This window comes from Muscardinus avellanarius (genome assembly GCF_963383645.1).
Source record: "Muscardinus avellanarius genome assembly, chromosome: 8".
Taxonomy (NCBI): Eukaryota; Metazoa; Chordata; class Mammalia; order Rodentia; family Gliridae; genus Muscardinus; species Muscardinus avellanarius.
The window spans coordinates 99,578,293-99,597,709 of NC_137794.1; the positions used below are offsets into that span (position 1 = coordinate 99,578,293).

General features: G+C 34.4%; 1 protein-coding gene across 4 annotated transcripts in view; it reads left to right on the forward strand.

Moving 5' to 3' along the window:
• STXBP5 (syntaxin binding protein 5) overlaps window positions 1-19,417 on the forward strand; it is a gene marked incomplete at both ends in the record, with an annotated part of 167,040 nt that overhangs the window by 91,652 nt on the left and 55,971 nt on the right. For all 4 annotated transcript variants that reach the window (XM_080700550.1, XM_080700551.1, XM_080700552.1 and 1 more), the window contains 8 exons: window positions 9,257-9,411; window positions 12,129-12,201; window positions 13,286-13,433; window positions 13,613-13,680; window positions 13,935-13,975; window positions 15,249-15,469; window positions 16,451-16,629; window positions 18,595-18,720. In XM_080700550.1, the coding sequence (XP_080556676.1) occupies window positions 9,257-9,411; window positions 12,129-12,201; window positions 13,286-13,433; window positions 13,613-13,680; window positions 13,935-13,975; window positions 15,249-15,469; window positions 16,451-16,629; window positions 18,595-18,720 (1,011 nt within the window). The remainder of the gene's footprint in view (window positions 1-9,256; window positions 9,412-12,128; window positions 12,202-13,285; window positions 13,434-13,612; window positions 13,681-13,934; window positions 13,976-15,248; window positions 15,470-16,450; window positions 16,630-18,594; window positions 18,721-19,417) is intronic.

The following is a 19,417-nucleotide window of genomic DNA, read 5'->3' on the forward strand; positions in this document are numbered from 1 at the left end:
TTTGATACATATGTAGATAAAATAATATAGTTCACTAATTATTACTTTTATTGGCTGCTAATGATGTATGCTGATATTAGCTTGTATGATACATGTTGCATGTTTTTAGAGGCAGGGAGGGAACCCATCTAAAATGTCTGCAGTAGATGATTTTGAACACTGTGCAGTATTGTTTTATAGATGAGCTTTGGAACACTGTGAAGATTATGTGTAGCCCATTTAATCAGAAATTAATTCAGTTTGACAAGGACTACATTAAAGGTCTTACATTTAATTTTAAACAGTGCCTTAATTGTTACATTATTATATCTTCTCATTAATACAAGAGAACCTCCAAAGCAGTGGACTGATACTACTTGCTGTTGTATCCTTCTCAGTCTCATGCATTCTGACCAGTCTGCATAGTATGCATATAATAAATAAGAGTCCCAGACCATAATTTTGGTGGCCTAGTGTTGTTTGAATAAGTCTACCAGTTGATGCTTCGTGTGGGTTTTGCTTTCTCTATATTGATGCCCTGTTTTACAAAGCACAGGTAGAAAAAAACTGTGTTGCCTTAGACATGACAACTTCGTCATAGTAACTTCTGTTACAGCTATCAGGCTTTATTGGTTACAGAGAATACCATAATTCTTTTTAACTAATTAAGGCATGACTTTAGATTCATGGTTTCTTCTCTTACCTTTATTTCCAAATTGTGGCTATAGTCTTTTAAATCTCAGATCTTAGAGGAGTGATATTAAATAAAGTATAGGTAGTGTGAGAAAAAAAATCACAGCATTTCCAGAAATATTTGCCACTGTGTAAATGGCCAGTGGATCACAGAATATCATTTTTTTATTTTTTTGCATGGTACTAGTAGAATTCTAATAAATATAAAGCCAATATTAATTATGAAAACATTTAATATAATACTTCAGTAATTATTATATCCATTTATTATAGCTACAGATTTTTTTTTTGCCATTTAGAGATGATAATTTATTTTTTTACCATGACCCAGAAGAGAAACAATGTAAAGGGAATTTTACAAATCCCCACAATCTCCTTTCCCAACACCACTACTCAAACACTTCTCTTTCAGACATCACCGGCCTTCTAAAATAGACCATGGGACTATAAATGTCATTTTGCTGCCATTTGTCTTATGATTCAAACTCTAGCTCCCAATCAAGGGTTCAAATTATTTTAGTGAAGGACTTCCCTAGCTTTTAAAAAACAAACCACTTTCCCTCTAAGATGACACTATTTAGTGAAAGAAGCCTTTCTAGAAATGTTAAGATTTTAAGCATATCTGACCTAAAACTCATTTGTTGAACATCTACTAAGCATCTGGACTTTTCAGAGACTGGTAAAATGAAAAATCCAGTTTTTAAGAACAATAAATTAATTCTGTAGGTATACAAAAACAACAGTTTCTTCTTTTGGTCTAATTTATTCTAAAAGCTTGGAACTGACAAGACAGGTGGTTTGATCTAGTCTACAAATAAGACAATGCCTGAGTTAGCTCTCTAAGTAGATTTAGGCTTATCATGTTGACCTTCTTGTAATAATCTATATTTAACCAAACGTTAATAAAAATACATATGCTCATTTTAAAATAATTACTGATCTTCCTTGTACAACCCACCCTTTACTCCTACACTCATGTATTTCTTAGGACAACTTTCCTGCACGATCACAACCTGCTTCCTCCCTCCGCCCCTTGTATATATGTTCCAACAGGACTTCTGCTAACAGCAGGAGCATTTCTAAGTCTAACATGCTTTGTCCTTGTTAGGGCAGACTAGAAACTTTAAGCAGCTGCTGGATTCTGCTACCTGGATGAGGTGAAGAGGAAGGTGTGCACTCAGCCCCAGCATAGTCACTCTCATGTTTCTCCCTGGCCTCCGGCCTTGTTACTCTTCCTCAGCAGAGGGTATGCATCTGACCCTGCTGGAGACCACATATTGGCTCAGAGTTATTGCAGCAGCCTGAACTGAAGGAACTTAAACCTCAAATCTGGAATTGGAATGAAATTCAAGTTCCAGCACCACCTCTTCCAAGCATGCACAGAGCTCATTCTTCCTACCTTCAAGCACTCGGACTCGCTGCTTAGTGAATGCTTAGAGAGAGAAAACTTAATTTTAAAGACCAATTATCTTTGTTGATTACTATGTAATGCAAAGTGAGTCGTGATTATTTTAGTAAATGGAGGCATGAGAATCTTCCAATTAAAAAAAAAAAAGATTGCTGAATATTGCAGTAGACCACAGTTTAGAAGATGCTTAATATCCACTCTTCTTTTCACTATTTCGGGTAACGGAGAAAAAGGTGAGATTAGTGGTGTTCACTAGCAACAGAACCAGACAGTAAGAAACTAAGTTCTCCACGTTAAGACATTCTGTATTACGGGATGTCAAAAGTATTTCCCAACCTTTTGTTTGACCTGCAGAACTGGAGATGGCTTACCTCCCTTTCAAGTTTGTCTTAGAAATATTTGAAAAGTAAAACAAATAATTTTATTTTCAGATAGAATAAAAATTAATCTTAATACCAAAATAAGTAAATGCTTTAAAATGTACAGTAGTGTGTCCATTCTAAAAATGAAACCTAAATCTATGTTAGGAAAAAATTTAATGTTTTAGTAAATTCTCCAATGGCAGCTGAAATAAGAATCTTACCTTATAATTGTAATTATTATTACTACAGATATTCTCCAGTGTGCATATTCTTTTGGGTTATATACTCACCGTCTTGAAACTGAACTCAAGACCTCTTATAATCTTGGTTATTGAGAACTCCAAAGAACTTTTGTTTATGTGGGTTTTATATTTACTAGAAATAAACTTATCATTTAAAATGTTAATTTATTTTAATAAAAAATCTTTATATATTCACATAAGTTTTTAAAAATTATGTTATTGATTTATTTTTTACAGTACTGGGGATGAAACCCAGGGACATTCTGCCTCCCAGCTCTACCCTTAGCCCTATTTTTTATTCTTTGTTTTGAAACAGTCTCACTGATTTACAGAGGGCCTCACTTAAGTAGCTGAGGGTGTCCATGAACCATGATCCTTCGGTCTCAACTTCTCAAATGCTGGGATTACAAGAGTGTGCCACCACGCTTGGCAAATACTTTCACTTTTTTGGGGGGGGGGTACCGGGGTTCCTGGAAGCCCTTCTACCTCTGGGGTACACTCCCAGACCTATTTTTAAGCCAGCGCGGCTGGCTTCAAACCTGCATGATCCTCCTGTCTCTACCTCCCAAGCGCGGGGATTACAAGCATGTGCCACCACGGCCGGCAATACTTTATTTTTAAAAATAAAAAAATACTGAGAAAGTGGATCTGCTTTACCAATCACTTTAAAGTCTAATATAATAAACTGTGGCTGGTTCTCAGATCTGCTTCTACTCTTAGTCATTGTGATATGTTGTTTTAATTATGAAATATATGAATAAAGTCCAGCTTTAGACAGATACATAATTATACTTTTCAAATAAATATTTTCTGATACTATACCAAATTGATAAGTGGCATCATCTTTAAAAGTTGTTGTGTGGAATCTAAATATTAATAAAGTTGTGTACTAAAGTCCATTGTTCTTCCTACACTCCAAATGAGCCTTTTGCCCATGTTTGGTCCTATAACTGACTACATTAGTCCTTTAGATATATGTTGATTTAGTGAATTATTCAGATCTTCACATTTTTATACATTTCATTATATAAATATTAATTCAGTTCTCAACATGCCCAGCAAAATTATATTAGAAAAGTCTTTAAGTTTTGGGAGCCTATCATTACTTGATGTGGTGGATAACAGTTTTCCAAAGTTTTATGTTTTACCCAAAAGCCTAGATTTTATTATAGTAAACAAATATGTTGGTTATTTTTCTTAAAATGATAGATATTACTTATTTTTGAGAAAATATCAGTTACCCTTGCCTAAATAATAATGTTTTGTTATCCATCCAGTCTTTCAAGTAGTAATATTAGTGATTAGTTTACTTGATACACTCAAAATACAAGTGCTGTTGTAAAAATTGTTGAACTTTATATACATAGATGTTTTATGCTTACTTTCTTTCACTTTGTCAACACAGGTCAAGATTTAAAATTAGTCATTTTTACTGCTTATTAAGGACGTGTGTGTGTGTGTGTGTGTGTGTGTGTGTGTGAGAGAGAGAGAGAGAGAGAGAGAGAGAGAGAGAGAGAGAGAGAGAGAGAGAGACCCCTCTCTAAGATATGGCAAAGCAGAATATATTGGCTGGTTCAATTACATGCCTCTGCTTTGATTTGTTCTGACATGTCAAGAGATTTATCCACCTCTTATTTTTGGTCATCACTGCAGATACCAACAAATGAAAAATCAAGAAATGTCCTAATATCATAATGAAAATGGTTTGTACCTTAAAGATCTTTTTAAAGGGTGCTGGGAATCTATTGGGACCCACATACGGCACTCTGCGCATTACTGTTGTACACTAGAGAGCAATTAAGAGGAGCTATGCAAAAGGAAATGTACTGCGATTCCACATTTTTTTGTTGTTCCTAAAAGGATATAAATTAACTCCAATTGTTATAACAATTCAGCATAATGAAAATTGTATTGCCAACACATTTAACATAAAATTATATTAAGATTTTAGCAATTTACTCCGTTACTATAATGTATGAATCCACTCAAATAGATGTTATTTTAAAATTGGTTTTTAAAGTAACCAATTGTCTAAATACATTAAATCTTTTTATTGGTATTAATGAAAAAATATTAGGGCTTTTCACTGGGAAATGTGGTTTGAAGATCACTACTATCTGCCTGGTAGTTCTCTTAACATTGGCAAAGGTACAAATCTGAACTAGGAAATGGCTGAAATTCCATTAGCATCATAGCAGTGATGCTAATTCTTTTTAATGAGAATGTATTTTTTTGCCAAGTACTGTAATAAACAGTTTATATAGCATTTAATCCTCACAACAATCTTTGAGGTGGATATTAGAGAAATTACTTCAACAATTAAATTGTTCAGTCCACATTGACATAAAGCAGTAGAGACGGGATTGAACACACAGGTGGACTTGCTGAAGCTTCTGCTTTGACCCATTGTGCTTTTTATATTCATCATTCCCCCTCACTTCCTCCCTCCTTTCCCTCCCTCCCTCTCATACTGGAATTGAACCTAGGAGCATCTGAGCTACAACCCCAGCCCCCTACCTTTTTTTTTTTTTTTTAAATAAGGTCTCACTAAGTTATTAAGGATCTTCCTTAGCTGAGGCTTCCCTTGAACCTTCAGTCCTCCTGTCTCAGCCTTCTAAGTACTGGAATTAAAGGGATGTGCTACATCTTGGTGACTTATTCTTATGCTAACTTACTCTTACCTCTTTGAGCTGAAAAAGAAGGTCTTGAAGAAAACTTGCCAGAAGTAAGCTGTGCCCCATTTTTGTCAGTGTAGTTCCTGGGATTGGCCTTCCTACCCAGGCACTCACAGCCAAAGAGTTATGTGGTTTCAAACTGAGCTCCACACAAGTTGAGGGCATATTGTGTGATGCAGTGAGATATCCTCAGTGACATTCTCACATTGCTTCTCACCCCTGCCCTCCTTGTTGATGGAGAAGCCAAGTCTTGTGACATTATTAGTAGGCTTGGATTTTTAAAAATTATTTATTGGTGCAATGTATTCATACATCATAATGGGATAAAAAACTTGTGTAGACATACATACATACCCTACCCTTTCCATCCCCAGTCCTCCTTCCCATGCTTGGTTTAGTGGTTGACATCCATATGTTTTTTTTAAGAACTTCATGTGCTTTAGTGGGTTTCCTTGGATTTTTAATAGATTAGAGCTGCTCCAGGTGTGGCCTGTGGACTATTGCTGTGCTAATTGGTCTGTGATATAAGTATAGAACTCAGAAGTACAGGTTTAGCAACTTTGCTGCAACATTTGCATGCACATGCACATTTGGTTTTGTGTGTATATAGTTATTTTACAAAGCATTGATTTGCAATGAATTAAAAATTGTAGTAGTTCTTAAAAGTTTCTAAAAAGTAAAGTGTTGAAAGGCAGTGTTGAAAACTGTATTATCTTATGAATTAGAAAAATACTCCTAAGCCCGGTGTGTTGGTGCATGCTTGTAATCCCAGTACTTGGGAGGCTGAGAGAGGAGGATTGCAGGTTCATGGCCAACCTCTACTACTTAATGAGGCCCTCTACAACTTAGTGAGACCTTGTTTCAAAATAAAGAATAAAAAGATAGGGCTGGGGTTTAGCTCAGAGGTAGAATGCCCCTAGGTTCCATCCCCGGTACCACAAAAAACAAAAAGAAAAATATTTTTAATCATCTCCTGATATTTTAAATTTCATTTTCTTTCTTTTTTATTCTTAGAGTCAGTTTTTTGAAACTATTGTTTTTTATTATTCCATTTTGATTAGATAACACAGAAAGCAAGGTTTAATTCCCAGTACTACAAAAAAAATTTTTTGTCAGTTTTTTCAAGATGCTTCACAAGTATGATTTTCACTTTAACCATGTGTGTTAGTCAGCTTTCAGTCACTGTGACAAAATACCTCATATATTCTGTTTACAGTTTTGGAGGTTTCATTCCATAATTAGTTGACTTACTGCTTTGGGGCCTGTGGTTGGACAGCACATCATGGTCATGCATGGTAGAAGGAATGCTCAACTCATGGCAGCTCAGGAGTGAGTTGAGGAAGAGAAGGCCAGGTCCCAGTATCCCATTAGGGAATGCCCTCATGACCTTAATCTTCCCCTAGGTCCCTCTTTTGAATGGTTCCATTAGCTCCCTGTAGCACAGCGGGCTGGGAACCAAGTCTTCAGTATGTGAGGCTTGGAGCCACTTAAAACAGCATTAGGTATTCACATGAACCTATTACATTGCAGTGTAGTCAACAAAATCTACACTTTTTTTGTGAAAATCAGAAAATTTGTAATCCTAAGTACTTGGGAGGCACAGGAAGATCTCAGGTTTAAGACCAGCCTTAGTAGTTAGTGATACCTTATCTTAAATTTTAAAGAAATAAAAAAGGCTGGGGGTGTAGCTTGGAGGGAGGATGCTTCTGGGTTCAATTCTCAATACCAAAATAATAATAATAATAATAATAATAATAATAATAATAATTAGGCATTATTTATTATTAGGTAATAATAAGTCGAAATTTAAACTAATATAATTCTTAAAAATTTGTTGAATCTTCTAAAAAATTAACTATTATTTTTCATTTAGTAAGTATATGTTTTTGGACTTTGTACTCATCATTGTTGAGATTAGAGTTTTAAGTTAGGTATTATCAGTTAGCCTTCAAGAGCTAAGGTGCACATAATTGTACTCATTATATATGTACTTGTTAAGTGTTCTCTCTGAAATAATACTGTATCTTCCCATATGAAAAAGCTGTTGAAGATTTGAAAGATTAATAATGTAAACAATTAGTAATATAGACAGTGGCATCGGAGAGTGGCAATTTAGAGCTTGGTTTTTAATTTTTAATATATGGGGAGATGGTGAACAATATTCGTAGCAATGCTAGTTGTGCAGAGTGAACGCCAGAATAGTACAACAGCTAAATTTTAAAGTACTTTTAGCAGTACTTCCCAAATTTGGCTGTGTGCTGGAATTACCTGGGGTGCTGGGCCCCAGGTTCCAACATTTGTAGTTTATTAAGTCTAGCACAGCATTGTTCAACTCAGCTGTGGTTTAGTGGTATTTAAAATGTGTTTTGTTTTGATAAACATTTTTATATGGTTACCTACCTAGGTAAAAGTCTAGAAAAGGGGATAAACAATATTTCACTTTGGTAATTGCATAGTGGAGGTGTGCAGAAGGTGGAGGAGTGGCCCCAGCTCAGTGAGGGCAGCTGGGTCAGAAAGCTTTTTGTGAGGACACATTGTTTGCACTGAGTTTTAAGGAGGAATAGGAATTTAACCTAAGAGAAAACAAGGAAAAGTCATAAGTAAAATACTGGACGGAATACATTCCGTCCAAATACTGCATATGCCAGAACTAAGGTAGTCCTGGAGTGGGAAGGAGTGGGAAGACTAATGTGGAGATCCTAATGGAGAAGCAGGATAGGTCACGGGATTTGGAATCCTGTCATCCGATGCCTCGTGGGCTTTACTCACTGCTGCTGCCCCGCTGACGTGTTTGTGCCTCAGGTGTCCCAGCTCATTCCTGCCTTGGGATCTGTGCAGTGTCTCTTCTTGCTGCCTGGTACCTTCTACCCCAACCCAGGCTCTTTGGATGGCAGTTTTCTCTTCACTTTTGCACTGGCTCTTCTGCCATTGCTTGAAGGGTGGCAGCAGCGGCCTCTTCCTCCTCCTCTTCCACCTCTTCCTCTTCTTCCTCTTCTTTCTTTTTCTGGAATTGAGGATGGAACCCAGGGGCATTCTACCTCCAAGCTATATTCCCAGCCCTATTTTTTATTCTTTATTTTGAAACAGGGTCTCACTAAGTTTCAGGGTCTCACTAAGTAGCTGAGGCTGTGTATGAACCTTCAATCCTCCTGTCTCAGTCAGATAAAATCAAAGATAAAGGAATATACTCAGGCTCTGATATAGGAAAATATATATAGAATTAAGTGTTTTTAAAAATAGTTCTATATAAGTTATTTCATTTTTAATAATGCCAGAGAAAGAGAAAGGGGGAAGGGGAAGAAAGAATGAATGAATGAAGTTGTAGGGCTAATTAGACCTAAAAGTTAGGTAATAAAATGAGTGATAAGATTTGGGAGCTAAGATTTGAAAGTGCATCTAAGGTTCCATACAAAAATTTAGGCCTGTGAGAAATTGAGTGATTCTTCTCAATTCTTAAGGATGATTTTTAGCTAGTACAGTTCTGGATGCATCTTGGAGAAGTAGGTTCATTACATACAGTGGTTATATCAAGGCATTAAGAGTTTCTCTGGGAAATTGTATTGAGTAGCTTTGATGAGGACTGGAAGTAAAAGCAGTATACTCAAGAGAATTATCAGCAGAAATCCAGAGAAAAGTTTATGATATTTTTATTAGAGAACAGAAGTCTCTAATACCTTTAGGCACCAAAGGGAGATATGAGAATCAAATTTTACCAATGTTCATTTTTGTTGTAGCATAATTTTCAGACATTTACCTGAGCCTTGAACTTAATCCATTTATAATTCTATATATGACTCAATTATATGATGTATAAAAGTTTAGAATATAAAGTTTTATAACACTTAATAAAAAATTTACAGTAATAAAATATAATCCCACTATGTATTTTATTTCCAGGGAACCTTTTATTATTTTATCAGGAGGTTTGTCATATGATACTGTAGGAAGAAGACCTTGCTTAACAGTAATGCATGGGAAAAGTACTGCTGTGCTGGAGATGGACTATTCAATTGTTGATTTCCTAACTCTTTGTGAAACACCATACCCAAATGGTAAGTTTTGCATCTTTAAAACTAATTATCCAAAAATATTAATATTCATATAAAGACCTCAGCCTTATCATAGTTTCCTTATCTCATTCTTCATAACCTTACAAATTTTATTTCATCAGTATGTTTTCTTTAATAAATTTAATCTGTTTAGTATTATAAATTGGTAGTTGATCTCATTGCAGGTTGCAGAGTTGGTTCAACATATGCAAGTGAGAAAATATAAATAATCACTTAAATAGAACTAAGGACAAAACTCACATGAAATCTTAATAAATGGACACAAAGCATTTGACAAAATCCAACATTCATTCTTGTTGAAAACAGTGAAATAATAGGGGTAGAAGGAACTTACTTTGACAGCATAAAAATAACACGACAGAGCCAGCATCATACAGAATGAGGAAAGCCTCATTTATTTCTTTTAAAAAAATTTTTACTGTTGCATTGTAGTCATACATCTTAATGGAGTACAAGATGGGGGAGGTATACATCCCCATATCACCCAATTAGCCCTTACCCAATTCCCTCCCCATTTCCTCCCCTTTCTCCTTCCCACGTTTGGCTTAGTGATTGATATGTCTGTTAATATACAACATGAACATTACAGAATTTTCCTCCCCCCATCCCCTCAGCTAGGTCACCTTATTTGCTCATTTATAGTATCTCCTTTTTTGTCTAGAGTTCCTCCTACGACCCATTTTCTCCCTATATTTTGCGTATTAGGGAGAGCATCCAATTTCTTATTTTTGTGACTGACTAATCTCACTTAGCATAATGTTCTCCAGTTCCATTGATTTCCCTGTAAATGACATAATTGTGTTTTTCTTTATGTCTGAGTAGAATTCCACTGTGTACATATCCCATAATTTTGTAATCCATATTTATTTCCTTTAAAATGAGGAACAAGTCAATGATGCCCACTATCACCACTCCTACTGAATATAGTGCTTGAAATCTTAGAGAAATTAGGTAGGAGAAAGAAATTAAAGGGATACAAATAGGAAAATAAGTGAACTCTGCTTACAGATGAAGACCTATATTTAGAAGACCCAAAAAACTCAACCAGAAATTTCTAGAGCTGGTAAATTCTGCAGAGTAGCCAGATACAAAATTAAATATAAAAATTAATAGCTTTTCTATACACCAGTAACAAATTCCCTAAAAAGACATCTAGCAAACAATTTCACTCACAATAGCCTCAAATAAAATAAAATACATAGGAATAAATCTAAGCAGGTACAACATCTACAAAGAAAATTATAGAAAATTATAGAATACTGAATATGGAAGTTAAAGAAGAAGACCTTAATAAAGTTGGAAGACTTTCCATGTTCTTTGATAGGCAGAATAAATATTATCAAAATGGCGACACTACCAAAAGCAATTTACAGATTCAATGCAATCCCTTTTAATGCCAGTGTCTGTCTTTATTGAACTGGGGAGGGGGAGGTAAAAAATTTTTATGAAAGAACAAAAGACCCAGAATAGCCAAAGCAATTCTGAGCTATTAGAACCATGCAGAAGGCATCATAATACCTGATTTTAAATTACAGTACAGCCCTGTAATAGTAGTAAGTGCTTTTGAAAGATAAATAATATTTATACTAAGAGGTATTTAAAGTTAAGTAAAACATTAGTGTATTAGATTAGTCAGTATTCTCCAGAGAAGCAGAACTAAGAGGAGAAGTATAGATAGAGCTATGTACACATATATATTTATGTATATATAATAAGCAGAATCAGTTTGATATATGTATGCATGCACACACATTTATGTACACACATATTTATATGCATATTAGAAGTTTAAAAAAGAAAGTCTTAGGTCCAAAGTCTTCAGGTTACAATCTCAGGCAGGATTACTGTGTTGATATCTTGAGGATAAATTACTTCTTTTTCATGAAATCTTAGTTTGAAACTTTAAGGTCTTCATCTGATGGGATAAAGCCTACTCATTCAGAGGGTAATCGAATATATTTGGAGTATATAGATTTAAATGTTCATTGTATATAAAAATATCTTCACAGCAACATTTAGACTGGTGTTTAATCAAACAGCTGGGAGCTCCATAAAAGACAAGATAACACATAAAATTAACCATCATAAGTAGCATATATGACTTAAGAGGACTTTAAATATACATTTTAATTGTACATCTTTTTTACCTAATTTGAAATTCTTGTTGGTTTACTTCCAAAAATGATGATTATTCTTATCGTTGTTTAGATATTTTTATGGATATTCAGGTTTTGGTGTCCATGTCTATCCCTGGAATTTGTTAATACCATACAACTTAGATAAATAAGCTTCTGGTCTCATCTTTACAAAAGAAGTCATTACTTGGGAGACTGAAATGGGAGGATCACAGGTTCACGACCAGCCTCAGCTACTAAGTGAGACCTTATTTCAAAATAAAGAATAAGGAAAAAAATAGGGCTGGATGTGTAGCTCTGAGGTGGAATGCTCTGGATTCAATTCCCAGTATCACACACACACACACACAAGAAAAAGTGAAATCATTTTGACTAGATTATTAAATAGACTCATCTCATCTAACACATACGAGCCTTAAATTACATGCAGTATTATAGAATCTGAATTTTAAAATACTTGAGAAAATGAGATAAAATAAAAACCAGGTAAGAATGTTTATTATCTAATGTGCTGACTACTTGCTTAAGGCTTTTTATTGTTCATGTATCGTTCTCCTATTCCAGATTTCCAAGAACCCTATGCTGTGGTTGTTCTTCTAGAAAAGGATTTAGTACTTATAGACCTTGCACAAAATGGGTAAGAAAATTGGGTGAGCAGTTTCATCAGTATATGGCTCTAAAAAGGTCTCTTTTAGTTTAGGTTTAACCATTTTATTACATTAAAAATTTTACATTCCGCCAGGCGTGGTGGCACATGCTTGTAATCCCTGCGCTTGGGAGGCAGAGACAGGAGGCTCGCACAGTTTCCAAGCCAGCCTCGCTTGGAGTGTAGCGCAACGGTAGAAGAGTTTCCAGAAACCCCAGTACCACCAAAAAAGAAAAAAATTCTATATTCCTATCCATTATCTTGACATCTCCCCCTCCCTCCCTCCCTCCCTCCCCTTCCCCTCCTCTCCCTCTTCCTGTCCCTCTCTCTCTCTCTCTCCCCCCCCTATCTATCTATCTTTCTGGAGATTGAACACAGCTGCATTCTACCTCATACCTATATTCCCAGACCTTTATATTTTTTATTTTGAAAAAGAGATTCACTAACTGGAATGTGGCTGGCTTCGCACCTGTGATTCTCTTGGCTCAGCTTCCCAAGCACTGGAATTATGGGTGTATAATCCCTTTTTAAAGCTCTGGACTCACATTTCTGACTACCTGCCAAATAATACCTAGAAAGCATTTAAAATGAAATTCATTATCTTTTATATTGTCACTGAAACAAAACATTTTGTATTTAATATTATACTACTTATAGAAAAAATTAAAAATTTGTACAGGCTCTGCTGTTTTAAGAATGAAGTATTTGTTATTGAGAACCTTATAACTTCATGACTAATAGCACAGTTTGAATTCTGCTTCAGTTAATTCCTAGCTGGTGTGTCGTTGCCACAATACTCCGTCCTAAACCTTTGTTCTTCAGAAAAATGAGACATATATATGTAAACACCTAGGCTAGTGTATGGCTTCTCAAATGTAATGGTAACTACAGCCTTTCTGTTGGTTGTTATATTTAAGCTTTTTTTAAATAAAAGACCTAATTCCTTTACATATTTCCATAAATTAAATCAATTTAATCTGTGTGGTAGAATGTTTATATACTTAAAGTTTTCATTTTTTAATCATAGGTTATAATTTGCTACATTAATAACTTTGTATTTTTCCTATTGATATAGATATCCTATATTTGAAAATCCCTACCCTTTGACTATACATGAATCCCCTGTTACATGTTGTGAATATTTTGCTGATTGTCCTGTGGACCTTATTCCTGCACTTTATTCTGTTGGAGCTAGACAGAAACGTCAAGGTTACAGCAAAAAGGTATTGAGTGTTAGTTTCATTATTTAATGTTATATTTTAGTATCAAGCTTATCACCTTGGGGTATTTAATAACTTTTCTTTAAAAATAATTTTAGAAATATATATTATATAATATATTCATTTATATGAATGTGTACAATATGCTTACACTTGTTTTATTCAGTGATCTTTGTTTATAGGAATGGCCCATCAATGGAGGTAATTGGGGCTTGGGTGCTCAAAGTTACCCAGAAATAATTATTACAGGGTAAGTAGAAGTCTTTTTTTCACTAGGTAAATCAATAATATGTAAATAAAATTGAGAGTACATGAATTTTAATTTATTGGGTAGGTACAGCATAGTAAATTGATTATGGTGAAGAACCTACCAGTTTACATTTATTTTTACCATTTAGTCATTTTTATATCTGTCTTTTTAAAATAAAAACATTCATAAAGAAGGAAAAAATAAAATGTTTTTTCTTTTCTTTATCACATTCTTAAATCGTTTGCTTTCTCTAGGCATGCTGATGGGTCAGTTAAGTTCTGGGATGCTTCTGCAAGTAAGTATTTTCAGCATTTATTGTTTGTTATATGTTATACTATCATTGTTTTGATAATTCTATTTTACAATAATTGAAAATAATATTTAATATGGAATTTATAGACTAAGTTTAACATACTGATTTATTAAGTATATGAGTTTATAATTTTTAAGAATAGCCGGGCGTGGTAGTGCATGCTTGTAATCCCAGCATTTGGGAGGCTTAGCTGACAGCCTCAGCTCCTTAGTAAGACCTGGTTTAAAAAATAAAGAAAAAAAATAGGGTTGGGGGGTATAGCTCAGAGGTATAATGCCCATGGGTTCTATCCCCAGACCCACAAAAATAATAATAATAATAAATAAATAAAGAAGAATAAAAAGAATAAAGAAGCCAGGCCTGTAGGTGCTGACCTGTAATCCCAGAACTTAGAAGGCTGAGACAGAGGATAGCAGGTTCAAGAACAGCCTCAACAATGTAGTGAGACTGTGACACTCTCAGCAACCTACCAAGACCCTGTTGTAAAACAAAACTCTAAAAAGGACTGGGATATGATTTGGAGGTAGAATTGCCTCAATCCCTAACACCACACTCACAAAAAAAGAAAGAAAAAAGGTATCTTTAATGATCTTAGTAAATCAAGAATAGCTCTCAACAGAGAACTCTTTCTTCAAAACATCTTCAAACCTTCTCTTTCTAACTCAGAAGTAGGAATGTATTCCAAATTAATAGGTATGTGTAGAATAATTTTGCAACCTGATTCTAAAGGTATAATTCAACAATTTATGTTGTCTTTATAAAAGACAGTATCTAGGGGTTACATAGTAGCAGAAATGGAAAAAAATTCCTTTAATAAATAATGCTTGCAGAATGTACTTGGTAAGTATTCATAAGAAGCAAGCTAACTCAGAATATGTTATGTTTTATCATGTAGAAGTATCTGATAATACTGGTTCTTTTCTAGAAAAAATATGTTCAAAATCATTTTAAGAAGCAAAATATTTTCTTATTTTGGTTGTATTTATACATGTTTCAAATTATTTGTATTAATCTTTTTTCATGTTTTCTAAATCCATCATGATAGTGGATCTTTAATGAATACATATCTTTTTATGGTCAATGAACAAATATATACAGTATATAAAATATATAATAGACTCCACTATAACCTAGACTGAGACATTAGAGTATAGTTTAGGTACATACAGGCTATTTTCTTTATATACTATGACTGATTAAACCTTATTTTTAATCTTTTATACTAAAATGACTATATGTTATCTCTTTTTTCTAGTTACTTTACAAGTATTATATAAATTAAAAACATCTAAAGTATTTGAAAAGTCAAAAAATAAAGATGACAGACCAAACACAGACATTGTTGATGAAGATCCATATGCCATTCAGATCATCTCCTGGTGCCCAGAAAGTAGAATGCTGTGCATAGCTGGAGTTTCAGCTCATGTCATTATTTATAGATTCAGCAAACAGGAAGTAATCACAGAAGTCATTCCGGTAGTAGTCTCTTAATTATTTTCATTGTCATGTGTCTGATAATTTTATATTTGTGAATGATTTAGAAGACTTATTTGTCATCAGTTTTATATTAATAACTTTGAAAACGTTTCAGTGTATTATATTGCCATCTTTGTTTTGTGAAATACAGCATTTTCTATGTATATCATTTAACTGAATATGTAAATCATTAAACTCATATGTTTTATTTAAGGAAGCTAGTATGAATAAGAATATATTTTGCTGTTCATGGTGCCACATGCTTGTAATTCCAGCATTTGGGAGGCTGAGACAGGAGGATAGTGGTTCGCAAACAGGCTCAGCTACTACTTAAGCCTTTTGCAATTCAGTGAGACCCTGTTTCAAAATAAAGAATAAAAAATAGAGCTGGGAGTGTTGTTGGTGTAGCTCAGAGGTAGAATGCCTCTGGGTTTTATCCCCAGTACTGTAAAAAAAAAAAAAAAATTGTGTGTGTGTGTGTGTGTGTGTGTGTGTGTGTGTGTGTGTATGTATGTATATGTATGTATATGTATATATATTCTGATATTGACAGGAGTGAAATCATGATGCATGTGTGTGTGTTTGGGGTATAGTCCCCACATACATACATTTTTTTGAAAGCTAATAATGAGTTAGAAACTTTTCCCCCCTTTACCTTTAGAATCTTGCTAGACTTTAGTTTTAAAAAGTATTTTTATATGCCGGGCATGGTGGCGCACACTTGTAATCCCCGCGCTTGGGAGGCAGAGACAGGAGGATCGCCCAGGTTTGAAGCGCACACTAGTTTAGGAGACCCTGTTTCCAAATAAAAATGTAAAAATAGGTCTGGGAGTGTAACCCGGAAGTAGAAGGGCTTCCAGGAACCCCAGTGCCACCAAAAAAAAAAAGTATTTTTATTAAATTTTTTGTGTGGTTATGTAAATTGTAATAAAATGAATATTAGTGATTCAGAGTAGATAAACTGCCTTACTTTTACAACAGATGCTTGAAGTTCGATTGTTATATGAGATAAATGATTTGGAATCTCCAGAGAGTGAGCAGCCCCCGCCTTTGTCAACACCTGTGGGAGGTTCTAATCCTCAGCCCATTCCTCCTCAGTCTCATCCATCAACCAGTAGTAGTTCATCTGATGGCCTTCGTGATAATGTACCTTGTTTAAAGTAAGTTATATGTAAACAAAAGTTACAGAGTTTCATTGCATATTCTTTTAATTGAGATAAATTGTAAGCATTAGTAGAACTTCAGTAACATTTTCCTGTGGCATAGTAAAATGGCATAAGAATGGCTCTTCCTATGTATTTTTTAAAAATTTTTATTGGAGCATTGTCGACATATATCTTAATGAAGTACAAGATAGTAGAGACATACATGCACACATCACTCATTTAGTTCTTACCCTGTTTCCACCCTATTCCCTCCTCATTCCCTCCTTTCCATGTTTGGCTTTGTGATTGACTTTGATATCCTTGTGAATGTACATCATGTACATTAGAGAATGTCTCTCTTCCTTCTTCCATACCGCTCAATTAGGTCGCCTTAGTTGCTCATCTTTGGTTTCTCCTTTCTTGTCCAGAGTTCTTATGACACTTTTTCTCTCTAGTTTCTGAATATTAAGGAGAGCATCCAGATTTTTACAGTTTGTGGCTGACTAATCTCATTTAGTATAATGTTTTTTATTTCCGTCCATTTTGCTGTAAATGATATAATTTTGTTCTTGTTTATGGCTGAGTAAAATTTCATTGTGCACATATCCCATAGTTTTGTAATCCATTCATCTGTTGATGGATATCCTGGCTGGTTCCATAGTTTGGCAATTGTCATTTGTTTTTATGAACACAGATATGCATGCACTAGTTTCGTAATTTGATTTCCATTCTTTTGGGTAGATACCCAGAAGTGGTATTAGTGGTATTGCTGGATCATATGGTAGGTTGATTCCCATTCTTCTGAGAACCCTTCATACCGTTTTCCAAAGTGATCGTACTAATTTGCAATCTCACCCACATTGTATTAAGAGTTCCCACTTCTCCACATCCTTGCCAGCATTTGTTGTTGTTTGTGTTTTGAATACTGCCATTCTAGTTGGTGTTAGGCAAAATCTCAGGGTACTTTTGAATTGCATCTCTGTTAATGATGTTGAGCATGTTTTCATACATTTATTGGCCATTTGAATTTCTTCTTTTGTGAAGTGTCTATATAGATCACTTGCCTTTTTTTTTTTTTTTTTTTTTTTTTGGTGGTACTGGGGTTCCTGGAAGCCCGTCTACCTCCGGGCTAAACTCCCAGACCTATTTTATATTTTATTTGGAAACAGGGTCTCTTAAACCAGTGAGGCTGGCTCCGAACCAGCGCCATCCTCCTGTCTCCACCTCCCAAGCGTGGGGATTACAAGTGTGTACCACCACTCCCGGCATTATTTGTTTTCTTAGCTGTGAGTTTCTTGAGTTCTCTGTATACTCTAGATATTTGTCCTCTGTTAGAGGAATAATTGGAAAAAATTTTCTCCCATTCTGTTGGCTCTCTGTTGAGGTTCTTGATAGTTTCCTTTCCTTAACAGAAGCTTAAGTTTAATGCAATTCCTTATGTTGATCACATCAAAGTCAAAATGCAGTTTGGGTTTTTCTGTTTTTTTTTTTTTTTCAAAAGTGATCACACACAAATAAACTATTTTCATTTGCTTTTAATTTTTAATTTAACTTGCATACTTTGGCCAGTTTTTTTTTTTAACTAAAATATAGTTTTAAGTTTCAACTGTTTTGTTAATTTCCCCCTTAAATTCTGCACTGCTGCTTCTCATTCTTCTCCCAACTCTTCCCTGCCATTCTTTCCTCTCTCACTCTCCTTCCTCTCACTTCTTTTCTCTTCTTCTTCACTCCTGCTATCACTTCCAACATTATGGGTGGGATTTGCAAATAATCTCTCATTTCTGTTATGTATGCATATGTTTAATCTCTCCAACTATATTAAGTGCTTCCAGAGGACAGGATTCTCATTTTTACCTTTTTGAAAATCTAGTATAGTTTCACATACATAGTCAACTTCTTTATGACTATACATAGCTTTGTAATTACATAAACTGAGATAATTTAAAATGAGTTAAAAAGATAATATTTTTTTTTCTTCAGAGTTAAAAACTCACCACTTAAACAATCACCAGGTTATCAGACAGAACTAGTTATTCAGTTGGTATGGGTGGGTGGAGAACCACCACAACAAATAACCAGCCTGGCAATCAATTCTTCCTATGGACTGTAAGTATAACATGCTTTTCTCCATCTCTCCATAGTATTTTATAAACTGTCTTATTTTTAAAAATAGAAAGGGTAGTCTTTATTATATTTTTACCTAAAATGCTATTTTGCAACTTAAATATTAAACCATATTCGTTGCTCATTTGGAGCATAATTTTCTTCTGATTAATTTGCTCCTAATACACATACAGTGCTTCCAGATATAAAGTAAATATCTCATGGATCAGTGAATTATTGAGATAAAGATTTGAAGTCAATGTTATAAGCTGATTCTATAAATATTAAATTGTAGCTATGTAATTTGTTTTATTTCTAAGGTTAATTTTTATAAATTCTAAATGCATACCAATAGTTTTATAAAGTATTATCTATACTATAGGTCTATTTGTTTTATTTATTCATTCATAGCTTCAAGTATATAGTGTTAATTACACATACTTTCAAATATATGATGTACTTATAAAGCATTTATCATTTTTTTCAGATATCAGTATTGCTTATTAACTGTTCAGTTCCAGAACTATTTACCATATGTAGATCGCTGTCTTTTTCCTGGGTGGTAGCCCTAGGGGCTCTTTCATCTTTTATTTTCTTCTCTCATTCATCTTTTTTATTTTTGATAGCTACCATTACCTCCTCTATCTCTTGTGGTTTTGTATCCAACTAATACTGGTTATAGTCTGCCATAGTGTTCTCT